General features: G+C 57.1%; 1 protein-coding gene across 3 annotated transcripts in view; it reads left to right on the forward strand.

Moving 5' to 3' along the window:
* MMAB (metabolism of cobalamin associated B) overlaps nt 1-10,580 on the forward strand; it is a 12,915-nt gene extending 2,335 nt beyond the window's left edge. For 2 of the 3 annotated variants that reach the window (XM_040443619.1, XM_040443620.1), the window contains 7 exons: nt 1,990-2,083; nt 3,945-4,002; nt 6,186-6,258; nt 6,487-6,584; nt 6,945-7,009; nt 8,777-8,836; nt 10,234-10,580. In XM_040443619.1, coding sequence (XP_040299553.1) covers nt 1,990-2,083; nt 3,945-4,002; nt 6,186-6,258; nt 6,487-6,584; nt 6,945-7,009; nt 8,777-8,836; nt 10,234-10,333 — 548 coding nt within the window. In that variant the 3' untranslated portion in view covers nt 10,334-10,580. Of the gene's footprint in view, nt 1-1,989; nt 2,084-3,944; nt 4,003-6,185; nt 6,296-6,486; nt 6,585-6,944; nt 7,010-8,776; nt 8,837-10,233 lie in introns of all 3 variants that reach the window. The other variant, XM_040443621.1, reaches the window with a different exon arrangement.
* The last annotated feature ends 5,224 nt before the right edge of the window (nt 10,581-15,804 follow it).

The raw sequence follows: 15,804 nt of genomic DNA on the forward strand, positions 1-15,804 counted from the left end.
ACACACACACACACACACACACACACACACACACACACACACACACACACACAGAATCTGAAGCAGGCTCCAGGCTCTGAGCAGTAGGCACCGAGCCCCACACGGGGCTCGAACTCACAAGCCGTGAGATCATGCCCTGAGCTGAAGTCAGACACTTAACCGACTGAGCCACCCAGGTGCCCCTACTTAAATATTTTAATTAAAAAAATTGCAGGTTGGGGCGCCTGGGTGGCTCAGTCGGTTAAGCATCCCACTCTTGGTTTGGACTCAGGTCATGATCTCATGGCTTTGTGGGATCAAGCCCTGCATTGGGCTGTGTGCTGGCAGTGGGAGCCTGCTTGGGATTCTCTCTCCCCCCCTCTCTGCCCCTCCCCCACTCGCACTGTCTCTGTTTCTCTCAAAGTAAACAAATAAACTTGAAAAAAACTGTGCAGGTGGGGCGCCTGGGTGGCTCAGTCGGTTGAGCGTCCGACTTCGGCTCAGGTCATGATCTCACAGATTGTGAGTTTGAGCCCTGCGTCGGGCTCTGTGCCGACAGCTCAGAGCCTGGAGCCTGCTTCGGATTCTGGGTCTCTCTCTCTCTCTCTGTCCCTCCTCCGTTCATGCTATGTCTCTCTCTGTCTAAAAAATAAATAAACAGCAAAAAAAAAATTTTTTTTTAAACTGTGCAGGTCACTAGTTTACATATATTTTGGGGAGTATGTACTTAGGTCGTAAAAGTATAAAAGATATGCATACAATATACTTAATGCCACTGAACCATACTCTTAGAAATGATTCAAATGCTAAGTTTTATGTTATGTGTCTACTACCACAGTAAATAAAGGGAAGGAGAACGTGCACAGGCATGCCCTCCAGCCGAGACCCCCGGGAACAGTCTAGTCAAGTTGGGTCACTTAGCTCATTACGTGGCACACGGTGGGCTCAGTGAGAAGATACTGGAAAGGACCCATTATAGGACTGGGCTTATGCCAGGTGATCTGGAGCAAATTCCAGGAAGTGGGGTGTTGCTCTGGATTGGATGCTGTCAGGAAGCAGGGCTAATTCTCTAGCTGGGTATCTCAATCATTTTTTATCTAGAAGGTGGGTGTGACAAAGAGAGGCCAAAGTCTCTCGCATTAGCCAGAGACTGGGGATGTTTGGTCATTTTTATAGGTTGGACAGTGTTCTGTGCTCAGACATGATTATGGAGGGTCTTGTTTGGGGATTGCTGTGTCACAGTCAGAGTGGGCCACCAGACAGTGTTCCATAGAGGTGTTTGAGTCCCAACGGAACACCACAGCCTGCCTGTGAGCGCCAGGCTGGCTCCTGGCTGTCGGGAGCAGATTTGTTCTATCTCCGTGGTTAAGGGAACATGGTGGGAAATCGTGACCTAGGCAGAGATCCACAGAGGACTTCGATTTTATGTGAAATATAATTATAATATGTATCTATATGTCTTATTTCTTTTTTTAAACAATGTTTATTTATTGAGAGAGAGAGAGAGCCGTCCCACACAAGTGGGGTAGGGGCAGAGAGAGAGGGAGAGAAAGAATCCCAAGGAGGCGGCACACAGACAGCATGGAGCCCAACACGGGGCTCAGTCTCACAAACCATGACATCATGACCTGAACTGAAATCAAGAGTCAGATGCTTAACCGACCGAGCCACCCAGGTGCCCCTTCATATGTCTTATTTCTTTAGCAGAATGATTAGTACATGATTTTTAGGCATAAAATAAAAGCATGTTAGGAAAGAAGTTACCCTTAGGAGTAGCAATGAAAGGGAGTACCTGGGGGCTTCAAGGGTGCTGATCATTCTCTATTTGTTGATCTGGGTCCTGATCACAGAGGTGTATTCAGGTAGGAGCAATTGATCAACTTATATACTTAGGATTTGAGCACTTTTCTGTGTATATGTTATCCTTCAGGTGGAAAGTTTTTTTAAAAAAAGAGCATGTCAGGAAAAATAAAAAAATCTTAATTTGGGTGGCTAAACATTTTTTCATAGGGTTTTCTAGCACCTTCACTGGAGAAAGGAGACCTAAAGATGACCAGGTGTTTGAAGCCGTGGGAACTACAGATGAATTAAGCTCAGCCATTGGGTAAGGCAGACGGGGTTGGCCTCGAGGCAGGGTTTGAATCGTCACCAGTAACGTAGTTCACAGGAAGCTCTCGAGAGCAGCGCTGGCTGGCCCCGGGGGGCGGCCAACCCTTGGTGAACCTGCCTCGGCCTGGCACGAGGCCTCCACGAGGCTGCCGGGGGCTACAGGAGCCTTTCGCTTCCGGCCCTGCCTGCTCCTGGCTGGCATCTGTCCCACGCCATGTGGAGCTGCCATGCCCCTCCTTCCCTGGTTCCCCCACTCTTCGGGCGAGTACGGGTGTGCGGCTCCCGCCTCCCAGTGATGGGCCCGACTAGGGGAGGTGTTCAGGATGGATAATGGCAGGTGCAGGTGGTCTGCCAGCGGAGCAGAGAACGCAGACCCCTCGGTGCCTGTGGGAAGGCGGGGGGTGGGGGGAGGAGGTGGAAGAGGCAGACACAAGGTGAAATGGGCAGGGGGGAAGGACGGGTAGTTCTCGCATCAGCTGTTTAGGATTAGCAAATCAGCAAGCCATCATCCCTCAGTCCGGAGCGGGGGGGGGGGGGGGGCGGCAGGAGACTGGGGACGCCTCGATTGTGGATTGTCGGAGAGCAAGCCTCTCCATGTGCCACGCAGAGAGCCTCAGCCCACGTGCCTCATGGAGCCCACAGTCTTGGGGGTGCTGGGGGAGCAGACAGTAGAGGGGCACCCTCCAGGTGGCGGGAGCCTGAAGGAGCAGCACCGAGGAGGGTCTACAGCTGGCTGCATCGTGGGGATGTCTTCCCTGAGGATATTCCCCGGCACCTGCCTGATGCCAGGCCGGAGGATGTCGCTTTGCGGAGGGCAGATGTGTCCGGCCCACAGAGTTGTTCCTTGCAGTCCAAAGCGGGAGACCCACGCTAGATGACAAATTAACACGTTTGTCTGTTTAGTTCTGACTATAAGGCAGGCTAAGACGATACACTGGTTGTGCCCAGAGGGCAACCTCTGTTGTGTGGTGACGCTTCACCCCAGTCCCCTCCTCTGTCTTCCAGGCGGGTCCAGCCAATGGAAGGCACCAGCAGGAGATGGAACATTGGTAGAGAGAGGAGCGGGAACACTTTTGCCCCCATTCCGCAGTGACTCCCGCCCAGCCAGCTGCATGGCTCCTGGCGGTGGCCCCACCGAGAATCCAGCTCTCCTGGGTCTGGAGCACCTTTGACCCTCCCTTGCCCCTTCAGGCCCCTGCATGTGCTAATTTTTGCCACCCACTGTCATTCCATAACTTTTCTCACACCCTGTTAATAGTCCCCTGGCCAGCCTTTCCTCCGGGAACCCTGCGAATGCACTGCCGACTCTTCCCTGCCAGGCCCCTGACTGGTAAAGAGAGTGGCAGAGTTTGGAGGGAGGCTGGAGCTGGGGTCCTGACCTGCGTCTGGGGCGCTTGGCTTTCCCCGTCCCACCTGCCTTACCAGGAACTCCTACTCAGCCTTCAAAGTCCCACTTCCAGCACTGCTTCCTCCAGGAAGCCCTCCCTGAACTCCAGCCAAGGCCAAGGTTTCCAGGACCCTGGCCCTTTCCTCCAGAGAGCTGACCTCAGTTTGCAACTTCACGTTCAGTCGTGTGATACCCGACTCACGCCTCGGCCTCCTGCCGAACAGAGCCTGTGTCCCTTGTACTCATGCTGAATTGCCTGGACCTGGCCAGAGTAGGCACTGAGAAAGGAAGTGTTGACTGGATGAGTAATGAGTATAAGAAAAGGCATTTTGAGCAACAAACACCCCTAACCAAATGAAAGGTTATGATGTTCTCACTGTCAGCAAGAAAAATAACCCTGTGGTGTCAGAGCTGAATTAGGGCCCACAGACATGATGTGAGACGCAGATTCTTTTCTTTTTCCTCACAGGTTTGCTTTGGAATTAGTCGCAGAAAAAGGCCACCCGTTTGCTGAAGAGCTGCAGAAAGTGAGTAGCAGTGTCTCATCCCAAGTTGGGATTCGTATCCCTGTGGCCTGATGGCCATAACTGGATTTGCCATCTGACCGTCACTTCCTCTCTGGGTCACCTGGGGCTACTCACTGTTTCTCTGGGATCCTCTGTTTCTTCACCTGCAAAATGGGGACACAGAGATCATCCTCCCTCCCAGGCGAGTGGTGAGAACAGCGCCAAGGGTGGGGCAAACGTAAAGTGCAGCGGACTTGACCCAGCGTGCTTCTGCCCTTCAGGGGACGCACGGCAATGTCTGGTATTACTCTTGGTGGTTACCGGCGGCCCGCCCCCCCCCCCGCTCCTGACATCTAGTTGGTAGAGGCCAGGGATGCACATGCTAAATGTCCTACAACGCCCAGGGCCTTCCCTGCCACAGAGAATGCCCCTTGCCTGAATGTCAGCAACCCCGAGGCTGAGAAACCTGGGAAAACCAGCTTCAGGAAGCCCTAGGCCAGGGGACCTTATGGCCTTTAGTATTCGTGTTCTCCTGAGGAAGCATGGAGACTGTGACCCACAGACAGGACTTTAACAGTGGAGACAGGGACATCCCCTCGGATGCATAGGACGGGTCCAAGGTTTCGGTCTACACCTTGACCTGAGACTGTAGAAGCTGCTTCCTGGACACTCAGCCTGCTTCAGTCCTCCAGGCCAGGCTGGGGCCCGCTTAGCCTCCTGGGAGCAGGCGGAGGGCAGTGAGGGGGCCACAGAAGGATGGGAGGGCCTTAAGTGACGGAACTCTCTGTGAATGAGGCCCTCCTACGCGCCACCACCGCCAGCGCCAGCGTGGTTTTCAGCCTCCCAGTGAAGAAGTTCTCACCTCAGCAGGCGTCATTCCCGCATGCTGTGCTCATCTCTGCAGGGTTTCCAGAGGGAAAAGGCTGAGGCGGGGGTGGGGGGGCGGGGGCAGTGACGTGATGAGTCCACCTATGCTTTAGGCCCCTGTCCTTTGGGTCCCAGCTCCAATGTCACGTCCCCTAGGGCCTGGTGCGGCCACCCGGCCTCCAGCCTGGTGAGGCGCCTCCAGCTTTCCACAACCCCCGTTGTGGAGGCCCCGCCTCTAACGGCAGGTGCCACAAAGAGTGTCACACGGTCTGATCCGTCTGTCTCCTCACTGGCCTGGGCACCGCGAGGGTGCAGACTGTGACCTTCTCACCCGGGAGCCCCACCAGGTCCCCGCTCGCTGGGCCCGTGCACCGCTCTCCTCGGAAGCCTGTGATCTGCAGGTTAACGGGCACGTTATTGGGGCAAAACAAACTCCTAAAGGAAAGGGCCGCCTGCCCAAGGCGCCGGGGCTGGGAATCAGCGGAGTTGGGATCTGATTCCCAAGCTGGCTCCCGCCCCCTCCAGTGCTGGGGTGAGTGCTGCAGCTGGCCGTCCAGGGGGGCACTACCGTTACCCCGCCTCCCGCTCGAAGCCCGCGAGACACCAGGCAGCCAAGGTCCCCACCCAGGTTCTGCCGGTCGGCGGCCCAAGGAGGGTCCCAGCTTACTACTGGGTGGGCGGCCTCTGCTGCCTCCCTCTGTGCCCTGCTCCCGGCACGCTGTCACAGTCGCCACCTCAGCAGAGGTCGCAGACCACCACCCACCTCACGGCGTCCCACCCAGCTTGAGCGGACTCTGGCCGGCCACAAAGGAGGCGGCATTCGTGGGGCTCACTGGTACGGGCGCCCGTGGGTCGTTTGTCACGCAGGGGTCGACCATGTTCTCGTACATACTTGTCCTTTATGGCTTAGTTTTAAAGCACTGTCAATTTGGTGTCTTGGCCCGGCTGTCACAGGTCAGACAACCAAAGCCGTCAGTGGAGAGGAAAGGGAAAGACTTCCCGGGGCCCAGGCCTGACGGAGACGAGAGTGGGGTGAGAAGCTACCTCTTGACTGTCACTGGGCACCTGACGCTCATCGTCTGTGCGACTCGCATCCCCAAGGGACCCAGGGTCCCCGCTCAACAGAGCTGGTGTCCAAGGCAGACGTGCCGAAGGTTCAGACGGAGTTTGCTGATTCGCCTTTAAATGCCGGCTGATTAAAGATCCGGCCAGTCCCCAGCAGGGCAGCCCCTGCTTGCCTCCTGGTGTCACAGGGCACCCCTGCACGTGGAACCACGTGAGCCCCGCCCGGCCCGCCAGGAATGGGTCTTCACCGTCACCCCCCGTTGCTTCCCCAGATCCAGTGCTCGCTGCAGGACGTCGGCTCTGCCCTGGCGACCCCGCGCTCCTCGGCCAGGGAGGCTCACTTAAGTAATCTTCTCTCCCAACCTGCCGCGCGTGCTCAGAGGTGGGACCCTGTCCGGGGCGTCCCCTGGCACCCCCGTCAGCCTGGTCCGTAGACCCCGAGAAGGAAGGCCCTCCCAAGCCGGCGGAAGTGGTTTGCAGAGCCCCCCGGGGTGGAAGGGACATGGGGGCGGTTTCCTTGGTCTGGGGGCGACGGGCCCCATGGCCGTGTCCTCCTGCTTCTTGGCTCCTCAGGATGTGCCGCATTCGAGGCGGGGCCCATCCTGGAGCTGGAGCAGTGGATCGACAGATACTCCAGCCAGCTCCCCCCTCTCACGGCGTTTATCCTGCCGGTAGGTGCCAGGCGGTGTCAACCTGGGGGTGGCTGCAGGCCAAGTGTGTTCACAGAAACACACAGGTGTGGAGTAAGCCCCCTCTTTAATTTTTGCCTGACAGAAGCTGGCCGCCGGCCTCCCAAGTCCCCTCCGGACCCTCCCCAGCCCTGCCCACTTTGGAGGGGGCTTCCCAGTGGACGCGCCCCTCTGCAGGGCCCCGGAAGCAGAACACTGCTGGCTGGGGGCGGGGGCGGGGTCCTATGTATCTGTCGGTACATCTGTCCAGGGGGCTCCCTGTCTGCAGTGGGCACACCCACTCCCCCCCCCCCCCCCCCCCCCCCCCCCCCCCTCCAGCCAGCGCCCGCTCTCTCCTTTCAGTCGGGAGGCAAGAGCAGCTCCGCGTTGCACTTCTGTCGGGCCGTGTGCCGCCGAGCAGAGAGACGGTAAGGGGGCCAAGGGAGAGGGCGGGGGCCTGGCCAGAGCAGCAGGCAAGCCTAGGAGGGTAGGCTCCGTACCATCCAGCCACCCATCGGCAGACCTTCACCTGCCACCTTCACCGTTCCAGGTGGACGCCAGCCAGCCCGGGTCTCTGTCCTCAGAGCCCTGTGTAGCCGAGGGGAGACAGTGACCCGCGAGCGGACAAATGACAGATGATGTAACCACATCACGCTCAGCTTACGGAGAAACCAGAGGTTATAGGTGAACAGGGTAGGAGGAGTCCCTGATGGGGTTAGCTGGTTATTTATAATTCTGACACTCACATGCTATGAAAGTCAAAAGGACATTCGGGGAGAGGCCTCCCTGCCCTGTGCCCCGGCTCCTCATCCCTGGGGGTTAATGTAAGTGGGGTAGTTGGAGCTGGGCAGAAATGAGTGGCGAGCCCCGCACCGTGGTCAGGGCTGCGAGGGACGTGGAGTGGACACAGGGAGGGTCTCTCCCAGTCACACTGAGTGAGCCAGGGGTTGAAGGATTGGGGGGCGGGGAGGAACAGCGTCCAGTGCGAGGGGACAGCAAGGGCAGAGGTGGCAGCCCGCACTGAACGGACGCAAAGGAGACCCGAGCGTCTGGGTCCAGAGGGAGAGGGCGGGGGGCACAACAAGACCAGAGACCGGGCAGGGCCTTGGAGGCACAGAGAGGCCTACCTCTGTCCCGAGAGCAGTAGGAAACCGTTGGTAGGCTTTAGGCCATGCGGTGACACGAAGGGACCCTGCTGGCTGCTGGGTAAAGAAGGGCCCAGAGGGACCCACAGGGCTGGCGGCGGGGCTGGTGGGGGGGGGGGCAGGTGGAAGCTCTCAACAGACCAGCCACCCGCTGCCCCAACACCTCCGAGTCAGGAAGAGGAAGGACCCCTAAAAGCTACTGACAGCCTTTCAGAGAAACTTCAGAAGAGTTCCCTGCAAAACCTCCATTTACACCACTCGTAACGCCAGCTCACCCAGCTTCCTGGACAAATGGAAGTGAAGCCCTACACTGATGAATGGGCAGGGCCGTGCTGGGCATTTGCTCACCGTCACCTCATTGATGCCTCAGGATAACCTTGGCAGAGGGGTGATGGTAGCCCCCCGTGTACAGGAGTTGGGAGACTGGAGCTCAGAGAGGCAACCACGTGGCCAGGGTGGTCACCTGAGCGGTCCACAGCAGAGTCCAGATTTGAGCCCGGGTCGGTCTGCTTCCAAACCCGAGCTCTGTCCACAGTCCCACATCACAAAGGTCCCATCCGTCATGAGAGGCTCCTGGGCCCAAGTGGTTCCCAAAGGGGTCCCGCGTAACAGAGCTTCAGTTTCAAAAGAAAAAAATCATCGTTTGTAGAAAACCATCCGTGTCGGCAATGCCCACGGTACCAAAACAATCGGAGAGACGCAAAGGCCCGGCAGGGGGCCTCGTCCAGCAGAGGATGCACCAGGCAGGGTGGTGGGGACATGCATGTGGGATGATGAAACCCCTTGGGCAGGGGACACAAAGCCAGAGCCTCGGTTTCCGGGAGAGCATCTCTCAGCAAGGGTTATATGGCGGAGGTGACCTGTGGCAAGGGCCTGCCCCGTCACCAGTGCTCAGCAGACAGCAGGCTGGAGGGATGTCTGTACCCAGGCCGGCAAGGGCACCGGGTCAAGCCGCTGTAGGCTCTGAGGTGCCGGTGTGGGACACAGCCCTGGGTCCCCCAGAGTGTCGACCCCGTAATGTATGCGACGTGGCGTTTTCTCCTCTTCCAGGGTGGTGCCTCTTGTCCAGATGGGTGAGACAGACGCTAATGTGGCCAAGTTTTTAAACAGGTACTCTGATGGAATTTGGAGAGTCCCACTCAGTAAAACTAGGCACGTTGTGGGAAGCAACGATAAGAGAAGGGGGCCCACACGTTCATAGCCACTGAGGGTTGGCGACATGCCAGGCGCTGCGTCGGGCGCAGGGATGCAGCTGAGAATGAGGCAGGTACCGTCCCTGTCCCTGGTGAGGTGAAGGTGTCATCGGGAGAGGCTGTTGTGAAAACCAGGAGCACACAACATAAGAACAAAGGGACAGTGCAGTAGGAAGGGGCCCGCTTTCGGGTTGAGTGTCCAGGGAGCTCAGGCAGGGGTCAGACCCACTGTCAGCCCCTCCCCACAAGACTCCAGGGCTGTATGAACTGAGAAGAGACAGCCGGGCAAAGCCAGCTCAGGGCCGTCAGGGCCCAGGGCCCCGACACAGGAACCAGTGAGCCAGGCTGGCCCCAGGAGGTCTCGTCTGGGTTCCGTTCCAGCCTTGCCTCATGCAGTTCCACTGTGGGCAAGGTCAGGGCCCAGGGGCAGACTGAGAACCAGGGGGCCCCTGGGAGCTGTCCTGGATTTCCAGAAAGCAACCTCACAGCCGGGGTCTCGCCCCTCACTGAGGTCACTCCTCCCCCTGGGATGTGACCTGATCAGCTCCTTTCTTCCTGGGAGGTGGCTGGGCCTGAAGGGAGAGAGGAAGGTTCCATTCATCGGCACAGTAGTGACCTTTGGGGAGCCTTGTCCTCCCGTAGTGTTGTGTGGGCCAAGCCAGTTCATTTCCTCAGCAAGGAGGATAGCACTAGGCAGACTGGAAACAAGCATGTCACTACCTTCCAGGAATGGGAGACACCCAGAGCAGAATCTCTTCCACTGCCCCCAAACCCTGCCCCCAGAGAGACGGCCAGGCATCAGAAGGAGGGGGGCTTGATCTCAGTGGGGGCGTGGTCAGGGAAGGTTCCAGCAGGACCTGGCATGGAGCTGGCCACAGAGGGTAAGATTGGGGCCTGGAGAGGTGGAAGAGGGTGGTGGGCAGCGCTCGGCATGAAAACAAGGAAAAGCGGGGGACGGTTGAAAGGTGGGCGGCTTCGTGAACTCACTGCAGGCTCCTTAAGGGCAGGCTGGGTGTCTCAGTCCTGGTCACGGAAGGTACACAAACCAGTCTAGGGAGTGGCCCAAAGCCACCAGCCCTCTGAGGTCCGGTGGGGGTAGCGGCCTCATCTGGCAGGAACTGCCCCAGCCCCGGCGCCAGAGTCACAGAAGCTGGCCTGGAGTGTCATCCATCAGAGCCCAAGTTGGCCGAGCACCCGCTGTCCCGCCCGATGCTCCTGGGGTGTGTGATTTATATTTCCTCCTTGAAGGCTAATATGGGAAGGACCCAGTTAGCATTGATCTCTCATTTCAGATCATTCTCTCTGTCCCTCCAGACTCAGCGACTATCTCTTCACATTAGCCAGATACGCAGCCATGAAAGAGGGGAATCAGGAAAAAATATACAAGAAAAATGACCCGTCGGACCGAGCCTGAGGCACCTGGAAATAACGCAAAGGGGGAGATCTGTAGAGCCCTCTGAGGTGAAGAGTTTGTCCTTCCTGTCCTGATTCTTGAAGATCTCGCCCAGGGGGACTGGAGGAGACCCCTGTCCTCCCTGCTAGGCTCTCCTGGGTCTTAGAGGAGGTGGTAATGAATGAATTCAGTATGGGGGGAAATAAGGCAAAGTGATCCCAGCAGTGAAAAGCCACATAGAAAAAAATTAAAAGTGGGAAAAGCTTAAGCCGTGTGTGTGTGTGTGTGTGTGTGTGCGCGCGCGCGCGTGCGCACGTGGTGAGAGAGCCCTTCCCCTGCCGGCTCAGGTGGCATAAAGATTTGGAACGATACCAGAGACCCTGGGAAATGTAATTGGGATTTAGCTGGGCCAGAGGGGCTGTTAATGTCATGTTTATAAAGGGGAAGGCAGGCGGGATTTGGAAATTCGGTCACCTCCAAGCCACCATCCCCACCTACGTGTGGGGGCAGGGCAGCTGCACACTGACAGGTGAGGCCTCACGACTTGCTTCGGACTCAGGGATGAGGGACCAGGGTCCAGGGACGAGGGACCGAGGAACGGCACGGCTTGGAGAAGGACTTCTTTCTCTGCAGGTTTATGCCGCTGAGATCCGTGCCATGGCTGTATTTTATCTCTCTTGTCACCGCCTCCCCCTCCCACTGCGAGGCGACACTGCCAGTGCCAGCTGTGTCCTTGGGAAGGGGATATTTATGCAGGGCGAGGAGGCGGCCCTGAGAACGTGAAGATCGCGCGCTGCTAATTGCGGGAAATGACTCCGGAAGGGCAGGCTCTCGCTAACTGTCAGGGCCAAGATGCCTGGTGAACTCGGCTCAGCAATCATTCACTTGCGGAACCCCTGCTTCACATCGGGCACCGGCTCGTTTCAGGCAGGCTGGTCACTCTGCTGTCCTCCTTGCCAGCAAGTCAGCGAACATTAAAATGATCGGTCACACGTATAATTTTGCTCTCATTTCTTACGACTCTGCTGCACATTTTGCAGGAACGGGTACATTTCATCCCGCTGGATCCTTGGCCTCCCGGCAGGCTGCAGCAACCCTCTTAAGCCTGGGCGGGGAGGTGGCTGAGGTGCCGGTGAGTGTGGGCGAAGGTGAAATCCCTCCCGGAAGAGGCCGTGTCCGAGGCCTGCCCCGCTCCGCCCGCCCAGTGGTTAGCGCCAGGTCTGCTCCCCAGCGGGTGCTGAGCACTGTGCACAGAGCTGGAAACACTGAAAGCACCAGCATTTCAGGAGAGGCTAACGTGGCTAACTGCCCTGCAAGCACTCGGGCCGGGCCAGGGAGGAGCTGGCCCCAAGAGCTTGAGGTGAACCACTCGTACCCCCGCTTCTGCCCCCTCCTCACAGTCTTCCTGGAAGGGGCAGGTCACATGTACCAAAACGCTCCCAGCCATGGTCAGACACCCTGGAAAAGGACAGGAGAAGCCCTTTGAGGAAATACAGCATAAAATGATGCTTTGAAACAAAGCAGCTTGCCTCTTCCCAAATCCTGTCCCCGCCAGCCCTTGCCGGGAGAGGCTATTGCGCGCCTGGAGTTAACCCCCGGTTCCCAGGCCCTGCCTCCGCCTCCTGTCTTTGGCCGGCACGCATTCCCCGAGAAACGGCCCAGGCGCAGGGCAGACTTGGCATCTCGGGGGCTGCCTCCCGTGTTGCCAACCTGAGAAAAACAGAGCGAGCCTGCTCTGGGAACCCAGAGGACTCATCAATTTGAAACGTTTGCTGTCCTGCAGTGCCTCACAAAGCCACACTGGAGCCAGAAGCAAAAGGAGAAATGCGCACCCCTGCGTGCTCCCGGCAAAATATCCTCCTGTGTCTCAAACCCAGGGGGAAAGTTCATGAAAAGCTCCACCATCCAGACACACGACTAAGTAGGAAGCCCGCGTTGCCTGATCTGTTTTGCACGCTGCTGTCGGCGCTCACAAGCCATCGCCCCCCACTCCGCGCAGTTGTGCAGGGGTCGGGAAACAAACAGCAGGCCGCTTTTACTTAAAACTGTGATGTCTTGGGGCGCCTGCCTGGCTCGGTCAGTGGAGCAGGCGACTCTTGATCTCGGGTCGTGAGTTCCAGCCCTGCGCTGGACACAGAGATTACTTAAAAAATGATGATGGTTCCTCGATCATAGATCTTTTGCATCCTTTTAATCTTTTAAAATATCACATGAAACTTTTACCTCCCTTGATTCCTGGGGTTTGGGGCACTTCCATACATTGGCACCCATTAAAGTACCTCACCTGCCTACCCCTGGGCCAGACCCGGGGCCCGGGGCACATTTAATACTCCTGCCAGAGAGGAGCTGGGGGTTGACTGTGTGCCGGGCCCGGTCCAGGGGTACCACGGACCCTCTTGTTCAAACCTCACAGTAGCCCTGAAACAGGCACTCTGCAGGGGAAGACACCGAGGCTCAGGGGAAGCATCTTGTCTCAGGGAGTCTGCAGCCAGGTGTGGGCTCAGGACAGGGGGCCTTGGGTCTCTCCCTCCACCGCCACTTGACAGTCGTTTTAATCACGACCTGGGCCGCTGAGAACAATGTCAGACGCTAATAGATTCTGCCGTCTCATTTCTCAACCCAGTTTCCCTTAACTGATCTCTCCTGGCTATTGTTAATGTGCATTTTTCACCGAGTAATTTTCTCCGCCCGAACTTGTAACGCATCCCAATGACAAACGTCCCGGTTCCGAATCCCCCGTCAGCTGCAATGTCACCCTCGCCTCCTCCCGACACCTTCCTCCGACAGCCCATCCAGTTTTATGATCGCTCTGTCCCAGTTATCACTACTGAACCTTTAAGAATCCAGACGTACTTCAAGTTTAATTGAATAAAATTCCTTGTATAATAAATTCCGCGTGAATGCTACATAAATCAGTGCCTGGACGGATTTGTGGCCCGTCCCTCCCTCCCTTCGCCCAGGCCCAGGCATCTTCCGGGCAATACTGGACCCAGGCTGGCCCAGTCGTTCTATCAAGGACTTACCTTTGCAGTCCTGATGGGGGTGCAGTTTCCTTCTCTGGGAGTCCCCCGTGGAAGACCGTGCTTGAGCCGGAGCAAAGGCAGGGGTGACAGGTCGGGGACGCCTGAGGCCTGAGGATGTCCCTCACATTCCTCTCCCACTCCACAGAATCAGACACTTGTGAAGGAGGGACCGTGCACACTCTTCCTAGAGACGCACGCACGTGTTCACCGTGCGCATACACCGTGGAAGTCCCGGGCAAGAATCCCCTAGAATGACCAGCATAGCCCCCCTTTTCAGGAGCCGACCGGAGCCTCAGGCTGCCTGCTGCAAAGCCTCGCCTGGAGTCTGCAGAGCTCCAGCCTTGAAGCGCGAGAAGCAGCACTGGGGCTGGCCGGCGAGGCCGCCCTACGGCTTCTGATGCTTGAAACGCCGCGGAGGGCAGTGAGCGCAGCTTGGCATGGGCTCAAGACCAGCTCTGGAACTTTCTAGCTTCTTGCCTCTGGGCGGGCCACTCCATCCTTCTCAGCCTTGCTTCTTCGTCTGTGAAATGGGAAGGACAACAATGTCTGCCCCATAGGTAGGGGCCACCGGGATTGCTTAATGAGGCATCGTGTAAAAGGGCTCGGCACGCCCCACAGCAAGCCAGCTGTTCTTACGGTTTGTCCTTACGGTTAAATTCGAATTCAGGCTCCAGCTGTGCCGCTTCCTGGTTGAGCCACCTTGAGTGAATTGCTCACTAACCTCGCTGAGCCTCAGTCTTCACCTTTTTGAAGTGTATTTATTTTGAGAGACAGAGATGGGGAGGGGCAGAGAGAGAGAATTCCAAGCAGGTGCCGTGCTGTCAGTACAGAGCCCGACACGGGCTTGGACCCGCACGCCGGGAGATCATGACCTGAGCCAAAATCAAGAGTCAAACGCATAACCGACTTCACCTTTTTTTTTTTAATGTTTATTTTGAGAGAGAGAGAGAGAGAGAGAGAGAGGGCGTGCACAAGTGGGGGAGGGGCACAGAGCAAGGGGAACAGAGGGCCCGAAGCAGGCTTAGCGCTGGCAGCAGAGACTGATGCGGGGCTTGAACTCGTGAACCACAAGATGGTGACCGGAGCCGAAGTCAGACACTTAACTGACTGAGCCACCCAGGCGGCGGCCCCTCAGTCTTCACCTTTTATGACGGGATGATTCAATTTCCGAGGGTTCGGGGAATAAGTCAACGGGTTCAGCACACAGCAGCGGCTATATCCAAAAAAAAAAGTAGCTTCCTGTTGAATTGCGTCTTCTCCTTTTTTAAGCACTTTCAAGTAGCTCAGGCCTGGGTGAAGCGCAGAACACCACCGAGCAGCGCCTCCAGGTGGTTTGGACTTGCTGAGGCTGGAGGGACACAGGTGTGCTCCAGGGGGTGCTAGTCCCAGTCAGACCAAGGGCCCCGGCTCCAGGGACACCATGCCCGACTGAAAGGGAGAGGTACTCAGTCACAGAGCAATGAGAGCCGAAAGGGATCAGAGAGATCATTGCTCCCATTTCACAGATGAAGAAACTGAGGTCGAGACACGCGTAAGTATTAGGTCAATATCAATAACGACCGCAAATTGAGTACTGATTGTGTCCAATTCTTTCAACAGCCCCTGCACGTGGTACTGTTAACATTACTGTCGTGTCCAAATTACAGGCAGAAAAACTGAGGCGCGGAGAGGAGAAAGGGCTTTCCCAAGGTCATATGGCTCTAGGAGGTGGAGCCGGGCTCTACATCGGGGCTCTACACCCTCTCAGCACCATGGCTACCGTTCCCTCAATGCTCAACTGCATGGACGTGTCTCATTTCTCGGAACCCCATGAGGCGTGTACACATTCTCCCCATTTCACAGGTCTAAGGAAACTGAGGCTCAGAGAGGTGAAGTCGCCTGCTCAGAGTCACACAGCACCTGCTGCGGCAACGATGATGGTTATAATGGTATCATCATAAACAGCTGACATTTACAGAGGTCTTCTCGAGCAACAGGAGGGCTGCTCTATTGAGCGATACCAGAGCAGCTTCCGTGTGCGCTTAGCACATGGCCCCCCCCAAGCCACCCCCCCACAGGTACGTATTTGTATCTTTGTTTCGGATGCAGACACAGAAACCAGGGCACAGGGAGACAGCACTTTGGCCAGTGTCACGCAGCAAGAAGAGGCCAAACTCGGATTTGAACTTGGGTCTGTCTACCTCCAGCACGTTCTTGAACCTCTCCACGGTGACTCATGCCACCCGAGGCCTCCCTGTGGGCAGCAGCAGAGCCAGGACAAGAACCCCAGTTTTCAGGGGCCACCTTGGGGCAGTGATTGACAGCTAAGTAGGGGAGGGGAGGAGAAGAGGGTATCATAAACCCTGGGGGAGGGGCCCCAACCACACCTGCTACAAGCTACCTCTCTGGGAAAGGGTGAGAAGCAGGCATCGGCCTGGGGGGCATGGAGGCAAAGATGGCCCGGAGAAGTGGTCGAATAAATGGTGGAAA

Source organism: Herpailurus yagouaroundi, unplaced genomic scaffold (genome assembly GCF_014898765.1).
Source record: "Herpailurus yagouaroundi ecotype Mexico unplaced genomic scaffold, PumYag 191, whole genome shotgun sequence".
In the NCBI taxonomy this organism is placed as follows: domain Eukaryota; kingdom Metazoa; phylum Chordata; class Mammalia; order Carnivora; family Felidae; genus Herpailurus; species Herpailurus yagouaroundi.